Raw genomic sequence first — 15,250 nt, 5'->3', positions numbered from 1 at the left:
CTCTCTCTCTTTCTTTTGTCTCCCTCCCACTTCTTTCTCCTCCCATTTTCTCTTCTCTCTCTCTTTTCTTTTTTTCACTCTGTCCTCTTTCTTGCTCTCTCTTTCTGTCTCTTACTCTTTCTGCGTCTCCCTCATCCTTTCCCCCTCTGTAATCTCTCCTCTCTCATCCTCCTCTCTTCTGCCCCCACTTCTTGTTTTCTCTATCCTTTCTGTCTCCCTACTCAACTGCCTTCTCCAACACCACTCCTTAGGTTTGAAGCCTGTCAGCGTGTCAACGCCACTCTTCTCCCCTGGAAGCCCTGGAGTGTATGGCGGGGTCCCTCTGCCTCCAGTCACTGCAATGTCTGGACCAGAGGTAGTCTTTTCAGGAAAGCATAATGGCATCTGTATCTATTTCACCAGGATCTTGGGGTGAGTTTCCAAGCTCTAAACTTAATGCTTGATTCCATTTAACGCACCATGAATCTTTCATGCTCAGATTTTAAGCCCTGTTCTGTAACATTCTGATTTGGTTCAGCATTGGAACTGCTCAGAATTTGACATAGGGATTGAATTCCAGATGTTGGATGCATCAGTAAAGGGGAAAGTTACCTGGACTCTTAATACTAGAAAATGGTTGCACCATTTTGAAGGGGGTTCAGACAGGGATGGCAAGGCAAGTCACTGCAAATGTGGCAGTTCAGAGGACATGGAGGCCAGGAGCATCAGTGTCTGTAATTCTCTCATAGGTTACATGTTCTTCTTTAATTCATAAGATGTGGGCACCACTAGCGCAGAGAGCATTTATTGCCCATACCTAATTGCTCAGAGGACAATTGCTGTGGGCCTAGAGTCAGATGAAGGAAAGACCAGATAAGGACGGCATTAATACAGAAAAATAATGAACTAGATAGGTTTTGACAAAATTGACTGTGGTTATACGTTGACCATTAGACTAATGTGTTTTTAATTGAGTTTGGAGTTCGTCATTTGCCATGGTGAGATTCAAACCCATGTCCTTGGAACGTTAGCCTGGGATTCTGGATTTCTACTCACATTTGAACCATGCTGGGGCCGGTATATTTGTAAAAAGCATAACTAGGGGATTAAAGAGAAGTTAAATAAATGAACTAAATAAAGCTAACTATACTAATAGTATAGCTAATCATATGTGGAAGGATTTGGTATTAGAACATAGAACATTACAGCACAGTACAGGCCCTTCGGCCCTCGATGTTGTGCCAACCTGCCATACCAATCTGAAGCCTATCTAGCCTACACTATTCCATGTACGTCCATATGTTTGTACAATGACGACTTAAATGTACTTAAAGTTGGCGAATCTACTACCGTTGCAGGCAAAGCGTTCCATACCCTTACTACTCTGTGAGTAAAGAAACTACCTCTGACATCTGTCCTATATCTTTCACCCCTCAATTTAAAGCTATGCCCCTTCGTGCTCGCCGTCACCATCCTAGGAAAAAGGCTCTCCCTATCCACCCTATCTAACCCTCTGATTATCTTATATGTTTCAATTAAGTCACCTCTCAACCTTCTTCTCTCTAATGAAAACAGCCTCAAGTCCCTCAGCCTTTCCTCGTAAGACCTTCCCTCCATACCAGGCAACATCCTAGTAAATCTCCTCTGCACCCTTTCCAAAGCTGCCACATCCTTCTTATAATGCGGTGACCAGAACTGTACGCAATACTCCCAAGTGCGGCCGCACCAGAGTTTTGTACAGCTGCAGCATAACCTCTTGGTTCTGGAACTCAATCCCTCTATTAATAAAAGCTAAAACACTGTATGCCGCCTTAACAGCCCTGTCAACCTGGGTGGCAACTTTCAAGGATCTGTGTACATGGACACCGAGATCTCTCTGCTCATCTACACTACCAAGAATCTTACCATTAGCCCAGTACTTTGCCTTCCAGTTACTCCTACCAAAGTGCATCACCTCACACTTGTCTGCATTAAACTCCATTTGCCACCCTCTCAGCCCAGCTCTGCAGCTTATCTATGTCTCTCTGCAACCTACAGCATCCTTCGTCACTATCCACAACTCCTCTGACCTTAGTGTAGTCTGCAAATTTACTAACCCATCCTTCTACGCTCTCATCCAGGTCGTATTTTGGAGAGTCAACTCAGAACATTCAGCCCTCGAAGTTTCCTCCAACATTCTTCATGTGGCAGTGTTCCTTTGTATCTGTTCTCCTTGTCTTTCTAGATGAAAGTTGTCCTGGGTTTGGAAGGTGCAGTCTAAGGATTTTTGACACATTTCTGCAGTGCATCTTGTAGATGGTACACACTGCTGCTGCTGAGCATTGGTGGTGGAGGGAGTAGATGCTTGTTGACGTGATGCCGCCCAATTGGGTTGCTTTGTCCTGATGATGTTAAGCTTCTTCAATATTATTGTAGCTGCACCCATCCAGGCAAATAGAGAGTATTCCATCACACACCTGACTTGTGCCTTATAGATGATGGACAGGCTTTGGGGAGTCAGGAGATGAGATACTTGCCACAATATTCTAGCCTCTGATTTGTTTTCGTAACCAGTGTTTATATGGAGAGTCCAGTTGAGGTTCTAGTCAATGGTAACTCCCCAGGATGTTGATAGTAAGGTTTTCAATGATGTCAAGAGGTGGTGATTAGATTATCTCTTATTAGAATGGTCATTATCTGGCATTTGTGTGGCACGAATGTTATTTCCCACTTGTCAGCCCAAGACTGGATATTGTCCAGATCTTGTTGCATTTGTACATGGACTGCTTGTCCTGGACCCAGCCATTTTCGACTGTTTTATTAATGACCACTCCTCCGTCATACAGTCAGAAGTAGGGATGTTCACCACTGATTACACAATGTCCGGTACCATTCATGACTTCAAAGATACTGAAACAGACTATGTTTAAATAAAACAAGAAATGGGCAATATATGACAAGTGGCAAGTAATGTTCGCTCCACACAAATGCTAGGCAGTGAACATCTCCAACAGAAAACAATCTAACAAGTCACTTGACATTCAACAGTGTTACCATCACGGAATCAGCCACCATCAACATCCTTGCGGTTACCATTGACCAGAAACTCAGCTGAACTTGCCGTATAAATACAGTGGCTGCAAGAGCAAGTCAGGGGCGAGGAATAGTGCAGGATGAAACTCACGTCCTGACTCCCCAAAGCCTGTCCACCACTTTACAAGGCACAAGTCTCGGGTGTGATGGAATAGCTGCCACTTGCCTTGATAGTGCAACTCCAAAACAGCCAAGACACTAGACAACATTGAGGACAAAACAGTGCTTCATTGGCACCACACTCACAAGCATCCACTCGCTCCATCACCCACATTCAGAAGAGCAGTGTGTGACGATACTGTGACTTCAAGTGGCATGCTTTGTCCTGGACTCTTATCAAGAGAGATTGGGGACAGGTGCAGGACGGCAGTCTACAAGATGATAAATCATTTGGGAGGCCTTGGGGTTTTTCTTTAAACGTTGGAACTTTTAGTTGGAAAAAAGAATGGTACTTGTGCAATAGTTAGAGATAACTTTGATTTAGGAAGTCAGGATGTCAAGTTGGTTTGGATATAGAAGAGACATGGGATGATAAAGAACTGTGGTGTGTGCATTCTACAAACCCCCCTCGGAGTAATCACATTTAGGAACAAGTATACAAGAATAAATGTTTGATGCTTATGATAAAGAGTCAGCAAATGGTATGATTTTAGTCCCCCAAGTAAACTGGAAAAATCAGACTAGCATTAATTGCCTGGCTGAGGAGTTTAGAGAATGCTTTCAAGTGTTTCTTACAACAACACATTGAGTGACGATCAGAGAGCAGGTTATCTTGGACTAGGTGTTGTACAATGTGACACAATTAATTGTTAACCTCAGAGTCAAGGTACTCCAAGGTAGCAGCAACCACAGTATGATTGAAGTTTAAATCCAGTTTGAAAGGATGAAGTAGGTCAAAGACTAGTATTTAAAATGTAAATAAAGGCACTTGTGTGGGCATGAAAGCTTTGCTAGCATGAAGTGAACTGAGATAATAGGCTGGCATTTGAGCAATAGAGCCGCAGTGGCAGACATTGAATGAAATGTTTCAGAATACTTAGGATAAGTATATTTCTGTGATAGAGAAAAATTGTATAGGGTGGATGGTCCCACTATCTGTGATTTACTACAGAAAGTGGGAAAGCATCAAATTGTAGGAAAAAGCATATAATTTTTTTGGCCAAGTGCTAAATGGCAGATCAAATGATTGGCCAGAATATAAGGCAGAGAACAACTAAAACGTTCATCAGGAAGAAGAAATTAGAATCAGAGAAGACACTGCCGCAATGTAAAAACAGCAAGAATTTGTACAGGTATATAAACACAAAAATAAGTGAACGTTTGTCCTTTGGAAAGTGAGAATATGGAGTCAACAAAAGATAATAAGGAATTGGATTGGAAATGAACAAATATTTTGCTCTTTTCTTGCTGCAATGGATCCAAAAGACATTCTAATAATAGCTGTAAAATCTAAAATTCAGAGGAAGAGAGGAACCTGATGATATTACAATCACCTGAGAAATAATCTGATGGAGCTACGTGCTGCCAAATCTCTGGAGCCAGCAGGATTTTTCTTCTAAGGCTTTAGGATACTTGCTACTGAGATTGTAAATGTGTTGGTGTTAATTTTCCAAAATTCCCTCGTTCTTGAAAGGTTCTGTAGACTGCAGAGTAGCAACTATAACCCGTTTATTCAACTAGTAAGAGAGGCAGCATACAGGAAACAACAGTTTGTTTGCTTGAAATCTGTTACGTGGAAGATGAAAGAATTGATTGTTAGAGGGGTTAAAGCTTTGCACTTCACAGAACTCCAGGTGATCAGGAAGTGTCAGTTTGGTTTTGTTGAGGGGGAATCATGTTTAACCCATTTATTTGACTTCTCTGGAGTAATATGACCAACAACTACAGCTAGGTATAGATACAGCCAGTAGAGATTCATAGATGTTTACAGCATTAAAAGCAACCTCTTGGTCAAACATGTCCATACCAGTCAATAAAAATTTGACTGCGTTAATCCCATTATCCATTTTCTGGCCCATAACCTTGAAGGCTGTGACAATGCAAGTGAATATTTATAGTTATATAGGATTTTGGTTTCATGTTACAGTTGTATGGGACTTTGGGTCGACCACATTTGGAATACTGTGTACAGTTCTGGTTGCCACATTACCAAAAGGATGTGAATGCTTTGGAGAGGATGCAGAGTGGTTGACCAGGATATGGCCTGGTATGGAGGGTGCTAGCAATGACAAGAGATTAAATAGATTAAGATTATTTACATTAGCAAAACAGATGTTGAGGGGGAATCTGATTGAGGTCTGCAAAGTCCTGAGAGGTGTAGACAAGGTGGTAAGTAAGAAGCTTTTTCCCAAAGTGGGGGACTCAATTACTAGGGGCCACGATTTCAAGATGAGAGGGGAAAGGTTTAAGGGGGATATGCATGGCAAGTTTTTTACGCAGCTGGTGGTGGGTGCCTGGAACATGTTGCCAGTGGATGTGGTAGAGGTTGTCACAACAGTGTCATTTAAGATGTATCTAGACAGATACATGAATGTACGGGGAGCAGAGGGATAGAGACCCTTTGAAAATTGGCGACACATTTAGATAGAGGATCTGGATCAGCTTGGAGGGCAGAAGGGCCTGTTCCTGTGCTGTAATTTTCTTTGTTCTTTGATGCCTAAATGTTGCTTCAATGTTACAAGAGCTTTTGACTCAACCAATCTTTAATGCAGAAAGTTCCAGACTCCCTACACTGTCTGAGTAAAGACAATTCTCCTTGACTCTTTGAGGTTTGAGGGATTGAGGTTCATAAGGAGGAGGTTTTAGCAAAACGGTAGTAGATTCACCAACTTTAGGTACATTTAACATAGAACATAACAGCACAGTACAGGCCCTTCGGCCCTCGATGTTGTGCCAACCTGTCATACCGATCTCAAGCCCATCTAACCTACACTATTCCATGTACGTCCATATGCTTATCCAATGACGACTTAAATGTACCTAAAGTTGGCGAATCTACTACCGTTGCAGGCAAAGCGTTCCATTCCCTTACTACTCTCTGAGTAAAGAAACTACTTCTGACATCTGTCCTATATCTTTCACCCCTCAATTTAAAGCTATGCCCCCTCGTGCTCGCCATCACCATTCAAGGAAAAAGGCTTTCCCTATCTAACCCTCTGAATATTTTATATGTTTCAATTAAGTCACCTCTCAACCTTCTATAATGAAAACAGCCTCAAGTCCCTCAGCCTTTCCTCGTTAGATCTTCCCTCCAAACCAGGCAACATCCTAGTAAATCTCCTCTGCACCCTTTCCAAAGCTTCCACATCCTTCTTATAATGCGGTGACCAGAACTGTACACAATACTCCAAGTGCGGTTGCACCAGAGTTTTGTACAGCTTCGCCATAACCTCTTGGTTCCGGAACTCAATCCCTCTATCAATAAAAGCTAAAACACTGTATGCCTTCTCAACAGCCCTGTCAACCTGGGTGGCAACTTTCAAGGATCTGTGTACATGGACGCCGAGATCTCTCTGCTCATCTACACTGCTAAGAATCTTGCCATTAGCGCAGTACTTTGCCTTCTGGTTACTCCTACCAAAGTGCATCACCTCACACTTGTCTGCATTAAACTCCATTTGCCACCTCTCAGCCCAGCTCTGCAGCTTATCTATGTCTCTCTGCAACCTACAGCATCCTTCGTCACTATCCACAACTCCACCAACCTTCGTGTCGTCATTGGATAAGCATATGGACGTACATGGAATAGTGTAGGTTAGATGGGCTTCAGATCGGTATGACAGGTTGGCACAATGTCGAGGGCCGAAGGGCCTGTACTGTGCTGTAATGTTCTATGTAATTCTGGAAGGTGTGAAAATAGATAAGTCCCCTGGGCAGGATGGGATGTATCCTGGGATTCTCTGGGAAGCTAGGGAGGAGACTGCAGAGCCTTTGACTTTGATCTTTATGTCGTCATTATCTTCAGGAATAGTGCCACAAGACTGCAAGATAGCACATCTCCCCTTGTTCAAGGGGAGGAGGGACAATCCTGGTAATTACAGACCAGTGAGCCTAAATTCGGTTATGGGTAAAGTGTTGGAAAGGAATATAATCATCTAGCAAGGAATAAGTTGATCAGGGATAGTCAACACGGTTTTGTGAAGGGTAGGCCGTACCTCACAAACCTTATTGAGTTCTTTGAGAAGGTGACCAAACAGGTGAATGAGGGTAAAGTGGTTAATGTGATGTATATGGATTTCACTAAAGCGTTTGATATGGTTCTCCACGTACAGTTTAAGCTTGTCCTCCTCATTGTTTACAACCCTACCAATTTTGTTTCAGTCTCACCTTACCTCTGGAATTAAGCTTTTTTGTCTATGTTCGAACCAGGGCTGTAATGTTGGCTGACTACAGTAGTTTAGGAAGGCATCTTGCCACCACCTTTGCCAGTGCAGTTAGGATTCGGCAGGAAATGCTGGCTGAGGCTGTGAAGCACACATCCCAAGGACAAATAATTTTTAAAATTCAGTGTTTGGTCAAGAAGGTTTTCTCATTTGAAACCCATAATTGCCATTTATTTGTTCCCTGTTTCTACTTCTCTACCCTCACTTTCCAATGGTCTAAGGTCCACTCTTGGCTATTACTTACAGTAGCCATGACATGGAGGTGCTAGTGTTGGACTGGTGTGAAAAAGTTCAGAAGGCAGACGACAGACAAGTCTTGACTTTGATCAATCTTTGTGTATAAGCCCAAGCTACGGTCAAGTTATAAATAATAACTTCACCTCCTCACAGTAATCGTATGTTTGGCTTCTAAGTGATACAAAGTTATTTTTATTTTAATTCATGGGATGTGGGCACCACTGGCTGGGCAAGCATTATTATCTGTCTCTAATTTCCCTGGAGAAGGTGGTGAATAAGCTAGCCTTCTTGAACTGGTGCAATTCTCATGATATAGCAACACCCACGATGCTGTTAGGAAATGCTGTATTCATTACTGTTCCTGTTAACTGGGTGACTTCAGTTCTTTTACAATATTTTTGAAATCAAAAGCAAATTTTAAAGGTTGAACAAAATGGCAATCTCAGAAGCACTCACCAGAAAATCCCCAATTGCACCAGATTCCTGATATTGGCATGTTTACATACTGCTATATTTTGATGAATGCTTCTGTGCGGTAACAAAAAAACAACAAAATTACTAAATATTGAAGGGACAAAAAAGGGAGGGTAATAAATGCAGTAAGAGGTTGAGAGGTAACTTTATACAGGTTTATAAAATCACAAGGGACATGGATAAGGTTAATAGCAAAGGTCTTTTCCCAAAGTTAAGGGAGTTCAAAACAAGGGGGCAAGTTTTTAAGGTGAGGGAAGAAAGATTTAAAAGGGACAAGAGGAGTAACTTTTTCAAGAGGCCGGTTCATGTGTGGAATGAACTGCCAGAGGAAGTCGTAGGTGCAGTTGCAGTTACAACTTTTAAAAGACATTTGGACAGATACATGAATAGGAAAAGCTCAGAGGAATATAGGCCAAATGCAGACAAATAAGTTGAGTTTAGACAGGGAAATTTGGTTGGCATCGACAAGTTGGACTGAAGGGTTGGTTTCCATGCTGTTTGACTGGATGACTAAATCTAGAGCCCTCTGAATATCAGATTTGAAGTGATTTCTGAAATTCTTACAAAAGTGATGAGGAAATGTTTTTCTCTTAGACAGGTGAATTTGACATCAGTGGTGGGGAAGCTGCTGGAGAAGATACTGAGGGATAGGATCTATTTACATTTGGTGGAAAATGGGCTTATTAGTGATAGGCAGCAGGAAAGGACATGTCTTCCGAACTTGACAGAATTCTTTGAGGAAGTGACAAAGTTGATAGATGAGGGAAGGGCTGTTGATGTCATATCTGTATGACATTTGATAAGGTTCCCCATGGTAGGCTGATGGAGAAAGTGAAGTTGCATGGGGTCCAGGGTGTACCAGCTGGATGAATAGAGAACTGGCTGGGCAACAGGAGACAGAGAATTGCAGTGGAAGGGAGTTTCACAAAATTGAGAACTGTGACTAGTGGTGTTCCACAGGGATCCATGTTGGGACCACTGTTGTTTGTGACAGACATAAATGATCTGGAGGAAGGTACTGAAATCTGATTAGTAAGTTTGCAGATGACACTAAGATTGGTGGAGTAGCAGATAGTGAAGGGGACTGTCAGAGAATGCAGCAGAATATATATAGATTGGAGAGTTGGGCGGAGCAATGGCAGATGGAGTTCAATTCAGGCAAAAACGAGGTGATGCATTTTGAAAGACCCAATTCAAGAGCGAACTGTATGGTAAATGGAAAAGCCCTGGGTTAAACTGATGCACAGAGAGATCTGGGTGTTCAGGTCCATTGTACCCTGAAGGTGGCAATGCCGTTGGATAGCGTGGTCACGAAGGCATACGGCACACTTTCCTTCATCGGACGGGGTATTGAGTACAAGAGTTGGCAGGTCGTGTTACAGTATATGGACGTACATGGAATAGTATAGGTTAGATGGGCTTCAGATCAGTTTGACAGGTTGGCACAACATCGAGGGCCGCAGAGTTTAAAAGCCAGGTGGGGGAACACACTGACGCTTCATCAGAGGCTGCGCTGAGGATGTTACCAATATGAAACGGCAAGCCAACCAACCTCAATGTGCTGATCCTTCACACAGCAGCTAAATTTCTTGTGTACTGGGATAGGGAGCTATTACCGTAGTAACCAGGAGGTTTTTTGGTTTTGCAGGAATATCTGGGACAGCAGTATAGCAGTGGAACAGACTGTCCCCCATTCAAGACAACAGACAATACTGGTGAGTGCACTGTATAACATTACGGGCAATTCTGGTTATTGCATGATCAAAACTGAAAGAACCGCAGATGCTCTCAATCATCCAACCATAAATGGTTATTGCATGCATTGTTATAGGCTACCATATTACAGGAAATTCTGGTAAGTATGCACGCTTAGAGACTTCACAATTTTACAAGTAGTAGTAGTGAGTGCACACTAACACTGATAGGATCCAAATATAATATTTCCGAGTTTACAGTTGGGACAAAATCGGATGATACAGAGAGACCTTAACAGATTGAGGACAGGCTGAATTGCTGGACACGGAGATGGCGAGTGAAATATAATGTGGATAAGAGCGAAGTTAGTCATGTTGAGAGGAGGATTGGGCATGAAGGGGATTTAGGGATAGAGAAGGAACCTAGAGAAACAGGAGCAGTAGCCCATTTGGCTCTTCAGGCCTGCTCTGCCATTTACCGAGTCATAAAGCACAGAAACAGACCCTTGGGTCCAACCTGACTGTGCCACCCAGGCATCCCAATCTGACCTTCTCCCATTTGCCTCCATTTGACCCATATCCTTCTAAACCCTTCCCATTCATGTACTCATCCAGATGCCTTTTAAATGTTATAATTGTACCAGCCTCCAACACTTTCTCTGGCAGTTCATTCCATACAGGCATTACCCTCTGCGTGAAAAAGCTACCCCTCAGGTACTTTTTAAATCTTACCCCTCCCACCTCACTTTAAACATAAAATTATGCCCTTTAATTTTGGAGTTCCCCACCTGAGGAAACATCTTCAGTATGATCATAACTGATCATCCAACTCAGAATCCTGTTCCCAATTTTATCCCATGTTTTTGATCCCTTTAGCCTGAAGATGTAATTCTAGCTCCTTTTTGAAAACATTCAGCCCTCAACCGCTGTCTGAGTCATAAAATTCAATAGACTGACCACTGTTTGGATGAAGAAATTTCTCCTCATCTCAGTCCTAAGTGACCCACCCCATATCCTTAGACTGTGATCCCTAGTTCTGGGCTCCCCAGTCATCAGGAAAATCCTTCCAATGTTGAGCCTGTCTTTTCTATTTCAGGATGGCGCCTGTAACCAGTAGGGTTCCACAGAGATCAGTGCTGAGACTGCAACATTTACAGTATATATTAGTGACTTGAAAGAGGGGGGAGTATATGTACTGTCGCCACACTTGCAGACAACACAGAAAGATGTTTAACAGTTTGCAGAGAGTCAGTGACAGAGGATATTAGAACATAAAACAATACAACTTGGGAATGGGCTCTTCGGCCCACAATATGGTGTCTAATATGGTGCCAAATTCAACCAATCCCCTTGCTTGCCCTTGGTCCATATCACTCCATTCCTTGCATATTCATGTGCTTACCTAAAATCCTTTAAATGTCCCTGTTGTATCTGTCTCTGCTACCAACCCTGGCAGCGTGTTCCAGACTCGCCCCACTCTCTGTGTTTAAAAAAAAAAAATTGTCCCTCACATCTCATTTGAACTTTCCCCCATGACCTTAAAGGCATGACCCCTAGTATTAGACAACTCAACTCTGGGGATAAAGATTCCGACCATCAGTCTAACCTATGCATCTCATAATTTTATAAATTTTTCCTTTAGCTTCTGCTGCTTCAGAGAGAACAACCCTAGTTTTTCTCGCCCTCCTTATAGCTCATATTCTCTAATCCAGGCAGCATCCTGATAAACCTCTTCTGCTCTCTCCAAAGCCTCCACATCCTTCCGAGTGTGTGTCAACCAGACCTGAAGGCAATGCTTTTAAGTGCAACCTAATCAAAGTCTTATAAAGGTGCAACATAACAGCCTGACTCTTGTACTCAATTCCATAAGCAACAAAAAGAAGCATGCCATACACCACCTTCACTATTTTATCTGCTCGTATGGTCACTTTCAGGGAGCTATGGATTTGAACCCAAAGATCCCTCTGTTCATCAATACTAGCCAGTATGTGGAAATCTTGGTGTTGGATTGGGTGTACAAAACCAGAAGTCACACGACATGAGATTATCGACCAACAGGGTTTTGAAATCACAAGGTTTCACAGCACCTTCGTCAGGTGATGGAAAATAAACCTGTTGGACCATAACTTGGTGTCATCTAAGTTCAGCCTCCTGTCGTTAACTGTATACTTTTCCTTAATGTTTGATCTCCCAATAGTGCAACAATTCACGCTTGCCCGGATTAAACTCCATCTGCCATTTCTCCTCCCATATGTGCAATTGATCCATATCCCATCATATCTTTTGATAACCTTCTACACTATCCACACTGCCACAGATCTTTGTATCATCTACAAAATTACTAACCCACCCATCTACATTTTCATCCAAGTCATTTATCTGTATCAAAAACAGCAGAGGTCCTACTATGGGCCTCCAGGCAGGAACATGCCCTTCCACCACAACCCTGTACCTTCTATGACAAGCCAACTCTGAATTCAAAGGGCCAAATTACCATGAATCACATGCACCTTAATCTTCTGGATGAGCCTACAGTGAGTGACCTCATCAAAAGCCTTACTAAAATCCTAGTGGACAACATCCACTGCTGTACACTCATCAGTCACCTTTGTAACCTCCTCAAAAAATTCAGTCAGGTTAGTTTGACATGACCTGTGCTGCATACAGCTTAGCTGACTGTCCATAATTAGACGGTTCTTCTCCAAATACACATTAATCCTATCCCTAAGAATTCTTTCTAATAGCTTCCCAATCTCACTGAGATGGGAGATTCGCTGGTCTGTAGTTTCCTGGATAATCCTATTTCCCTTCTTGAGCAGAAGAACATGATTAGCTACTTGCCAGTCCTCCAGGACCTCCAGTGGCTAGCAAGGATACGAAGATCATGGTCAAGGCCTCAGCAATCTCCACTCTTGCCTCTCTCAAAAACCCCTGGGGACTCACCATCTTAACGCTCTTCAGGAGATCCAATGCCATCATTTTCGAGCATTTTAACATGCTCCACTCGAATCTCAGTATCCTCTATTTCCTTTTCCTGCATGGATACTGAAGCGAAGAACAAAAACAAAGTTGCTAGAAAAGCTCAGCAGGTCTGGCAGCATCTGTGGAGGAGAAAACAGAGTCAACTGAGTTCTGAGGAAGGGTCACCGGACCCGAAACGTTAACTCTGTTTTCTCCTCCACAGATGCTGCCAGATCTGCTATGCTTTTCCAGCAACTTTGTTTTTGTTCCTGATTTACAGCATCCGCAGTTCTTTTGGTTTTTACTGAAGCAAAATACTCAGTTACGATCTCACCCACATTCTCTGCCTCCAAGCACAAGTTCCCTCCTTTATCCTTGAGTGATCCTACCTTCTCCCTAGTTATTCTCTTGTTTTTAATGTCTGTACAGAATGCCTTGGGATTCTGTTTAACCCTACTTGCTGAGGTCATTTCAGGCACCACCTTGCTCTCCCAATTCTCTGCTTCAGTTCTTTCCTGCTTTCTTTATATTCCTCACGGGCCCTGTACAGTTTTAGCTTTCTAAACTTTACGTATGCTTCTCTTGCCCTGTTGACTAAATTCTCAACTTCCCTCGTTAGCCAAGGGTCCTTTACCTTGCCATTCCTTGTCTTTCCTCCTTACTGGATCACTCAGGCCCTGAACTCTGATCAGGAGGTCTTTGAATAACTTCCACATGTAAAATGTGGACTTGCCCAATAACAGTTCCCCTGCGCCCGTCGCCAATTTAGAGTCATAGAGATATACAACATGGAAGCATATCCTTCGGTCCAATTTGTCCTTGCTGACCAGATATCCTTAATAAATCTAGTCCCACTGCCAGCATTTGGCCTATATCCCTCTCTACCCTTCCTATTCATGTACCCATCCAGATGCCTTATAATTGTGTAATTGTATTAGCTTCCATCACTAACTGTGACAACTCATTATTTGCATGCACCACCCTCTGTGAAAAGGTTGCCTCTTAGGTCCCTTTTAAATCTTGCCTCTCTCACCTTAAACCTATGCCCTCTAATTTGGTACTCCCCCTACCTGGGAAAAGACCTTGTCTGTTTACCCTATTCATGCCCCTCATGATTTTGTAAGGCTGAATAAGGTCACCCCTCAGCCACCAACTCTCCAGGGAAGACAGTCCAAGTCTATTCAACATCTCCCTATAGTTCAAACCCTCTAACCCTGTAAACATTCTTGTAAATCTTTTTTGAACCATTTATGCAGCATCTTTTATGCTGCAGCTGTACAAAACTCTGGTGCGGCCGCACTTGGAGTATTGTGTACAGTTCTGGTCACTGCATTATAAGAAGGATGTGGAAGCTTTGGAAAGGGTGCAGAGGAGATTTACTAGGATGTTGCCTGGTATGGAGGGAGGGTCTTACGAGGAAAGGCTGAGGGACTTGAGGCTGTTTTCATTAGAGAGAAGAAGGTTAAGAGGTGACTTAATTGAGACATATAAGATAATCAGAGGGTTAGATAGGGTGGATAGGGAGAGCTTTTTTCCTGGGATGGTGATGGCGAGCACGAGGGGGCATAGCTTTAAATTGAGGGGTGAAAGATATAGGACAGATGTCAGAGGTGGTTTCTTTACTCAGAGAGTAGTCAGGGAATGGAACGCTTTGCCTGCAACGGTATTAGATTCACCAACTTTAGGTACATTTAAGTCGTCATTGGATAAGCATATGGACGTACGTGGGATAGTGTAGGTTAGATGGGCTTGAGATCGGTATGACAGGTTGGCACAACATCGAGGGCCGAAGGGCCTGTACTGTGTTGTTATGTTCTATGAACCCTTTAAAGTTGACAAAATCTTAGCTATAGCAAGGTGACCAGAACTGCACACAGTATTCCAACAGTGACGCAACCAACGTCCTGTACAGCCGCAACATGCACTGACTAATAAAGAAAAGCATACTGTGCACTACCTTCACTATCCTATCTACCTGCACCTCCACTTTCAAGGACCTGTGAACCTGCATTCCAAAGTTTCTTTGTTCAGCAACCCTCCCCAGGACCTTCCCATTAAGTGTGCAAGTCCTGCCCAATCTGCCTTCCCAAAATACCACACCTCACAATTATCTAAATTAAATTCCATCTTCCAGCCCTTGGCCTGTTGGCTCATCTGATCAAGGTCCCATTGTACTCCGAAGGAACCTTCTTTACTGTCCACTACATCTCCAGTTTTGATGTCGTCTGCAAACTTGCTGACCATTTCTCCTGTGTTCACATCCAAATCATTTATATGAATGATGAAAAACAATAGACCCAGCACTGATCCTTTTGGCACACACTGGTCACAAGCCTCCAATCTGAAAAGCAAACCTCCACCACCACCCTCCATGTTCTACCTTCGAGCCAGTTCTGTATCTATATAGCTGTCCTTGTGTTCTCCCTGTTTTCCATGTGATCTAACCTTGCT

The 15,250-nt window shown here is 42.9% G+C and overlaps 1 protein-coding gene across 1 annotated transcript in view; it reads left to right on the top strand.

Annotated features, from left to right (window-relative positions):
• Nucleotides 1–15,250, top strand: part of nup155 (nucleoporin 155) — a 224,258-nt gene that overhangs the window by 112,004 nt on the left and 97,004 nt on the right. The window contains exons 19-20 of the mRNA XM_059645000.1: nucleotides 252–411; nucleotides 9,793–9,859. Coding sequence (XP_059500983.1) covers nucleotides 252–411; nucleotides 9,793–9,859 — 227 coding nt within the window. The remainder of the gene's footprint in view (nucleotides 1–251; nucleotides 412–9,792; nucleotides 9,860–15,250) is intronic.

Source organism: Stegostoma tigrinum, chromosome 3, assembly GCF_030684315.1.
Source record: "Stegostoma tigrinum isolate sSteTig4 chromosome 3, sSteTig4.hap1, whole genome shotgun sequence".
NCBI lineage: Eukaryota > Metazoa > Chordata > Chondrichthyes > Orectolobiformes > Stegostomatidae > Stegostoma > Stegostoma tigrinum.
The sequence above is the reverse complement of the archived record's forward strand: the minus strand, read 5'-3'. Positions and strand labels throughout refer to the sequence as shown.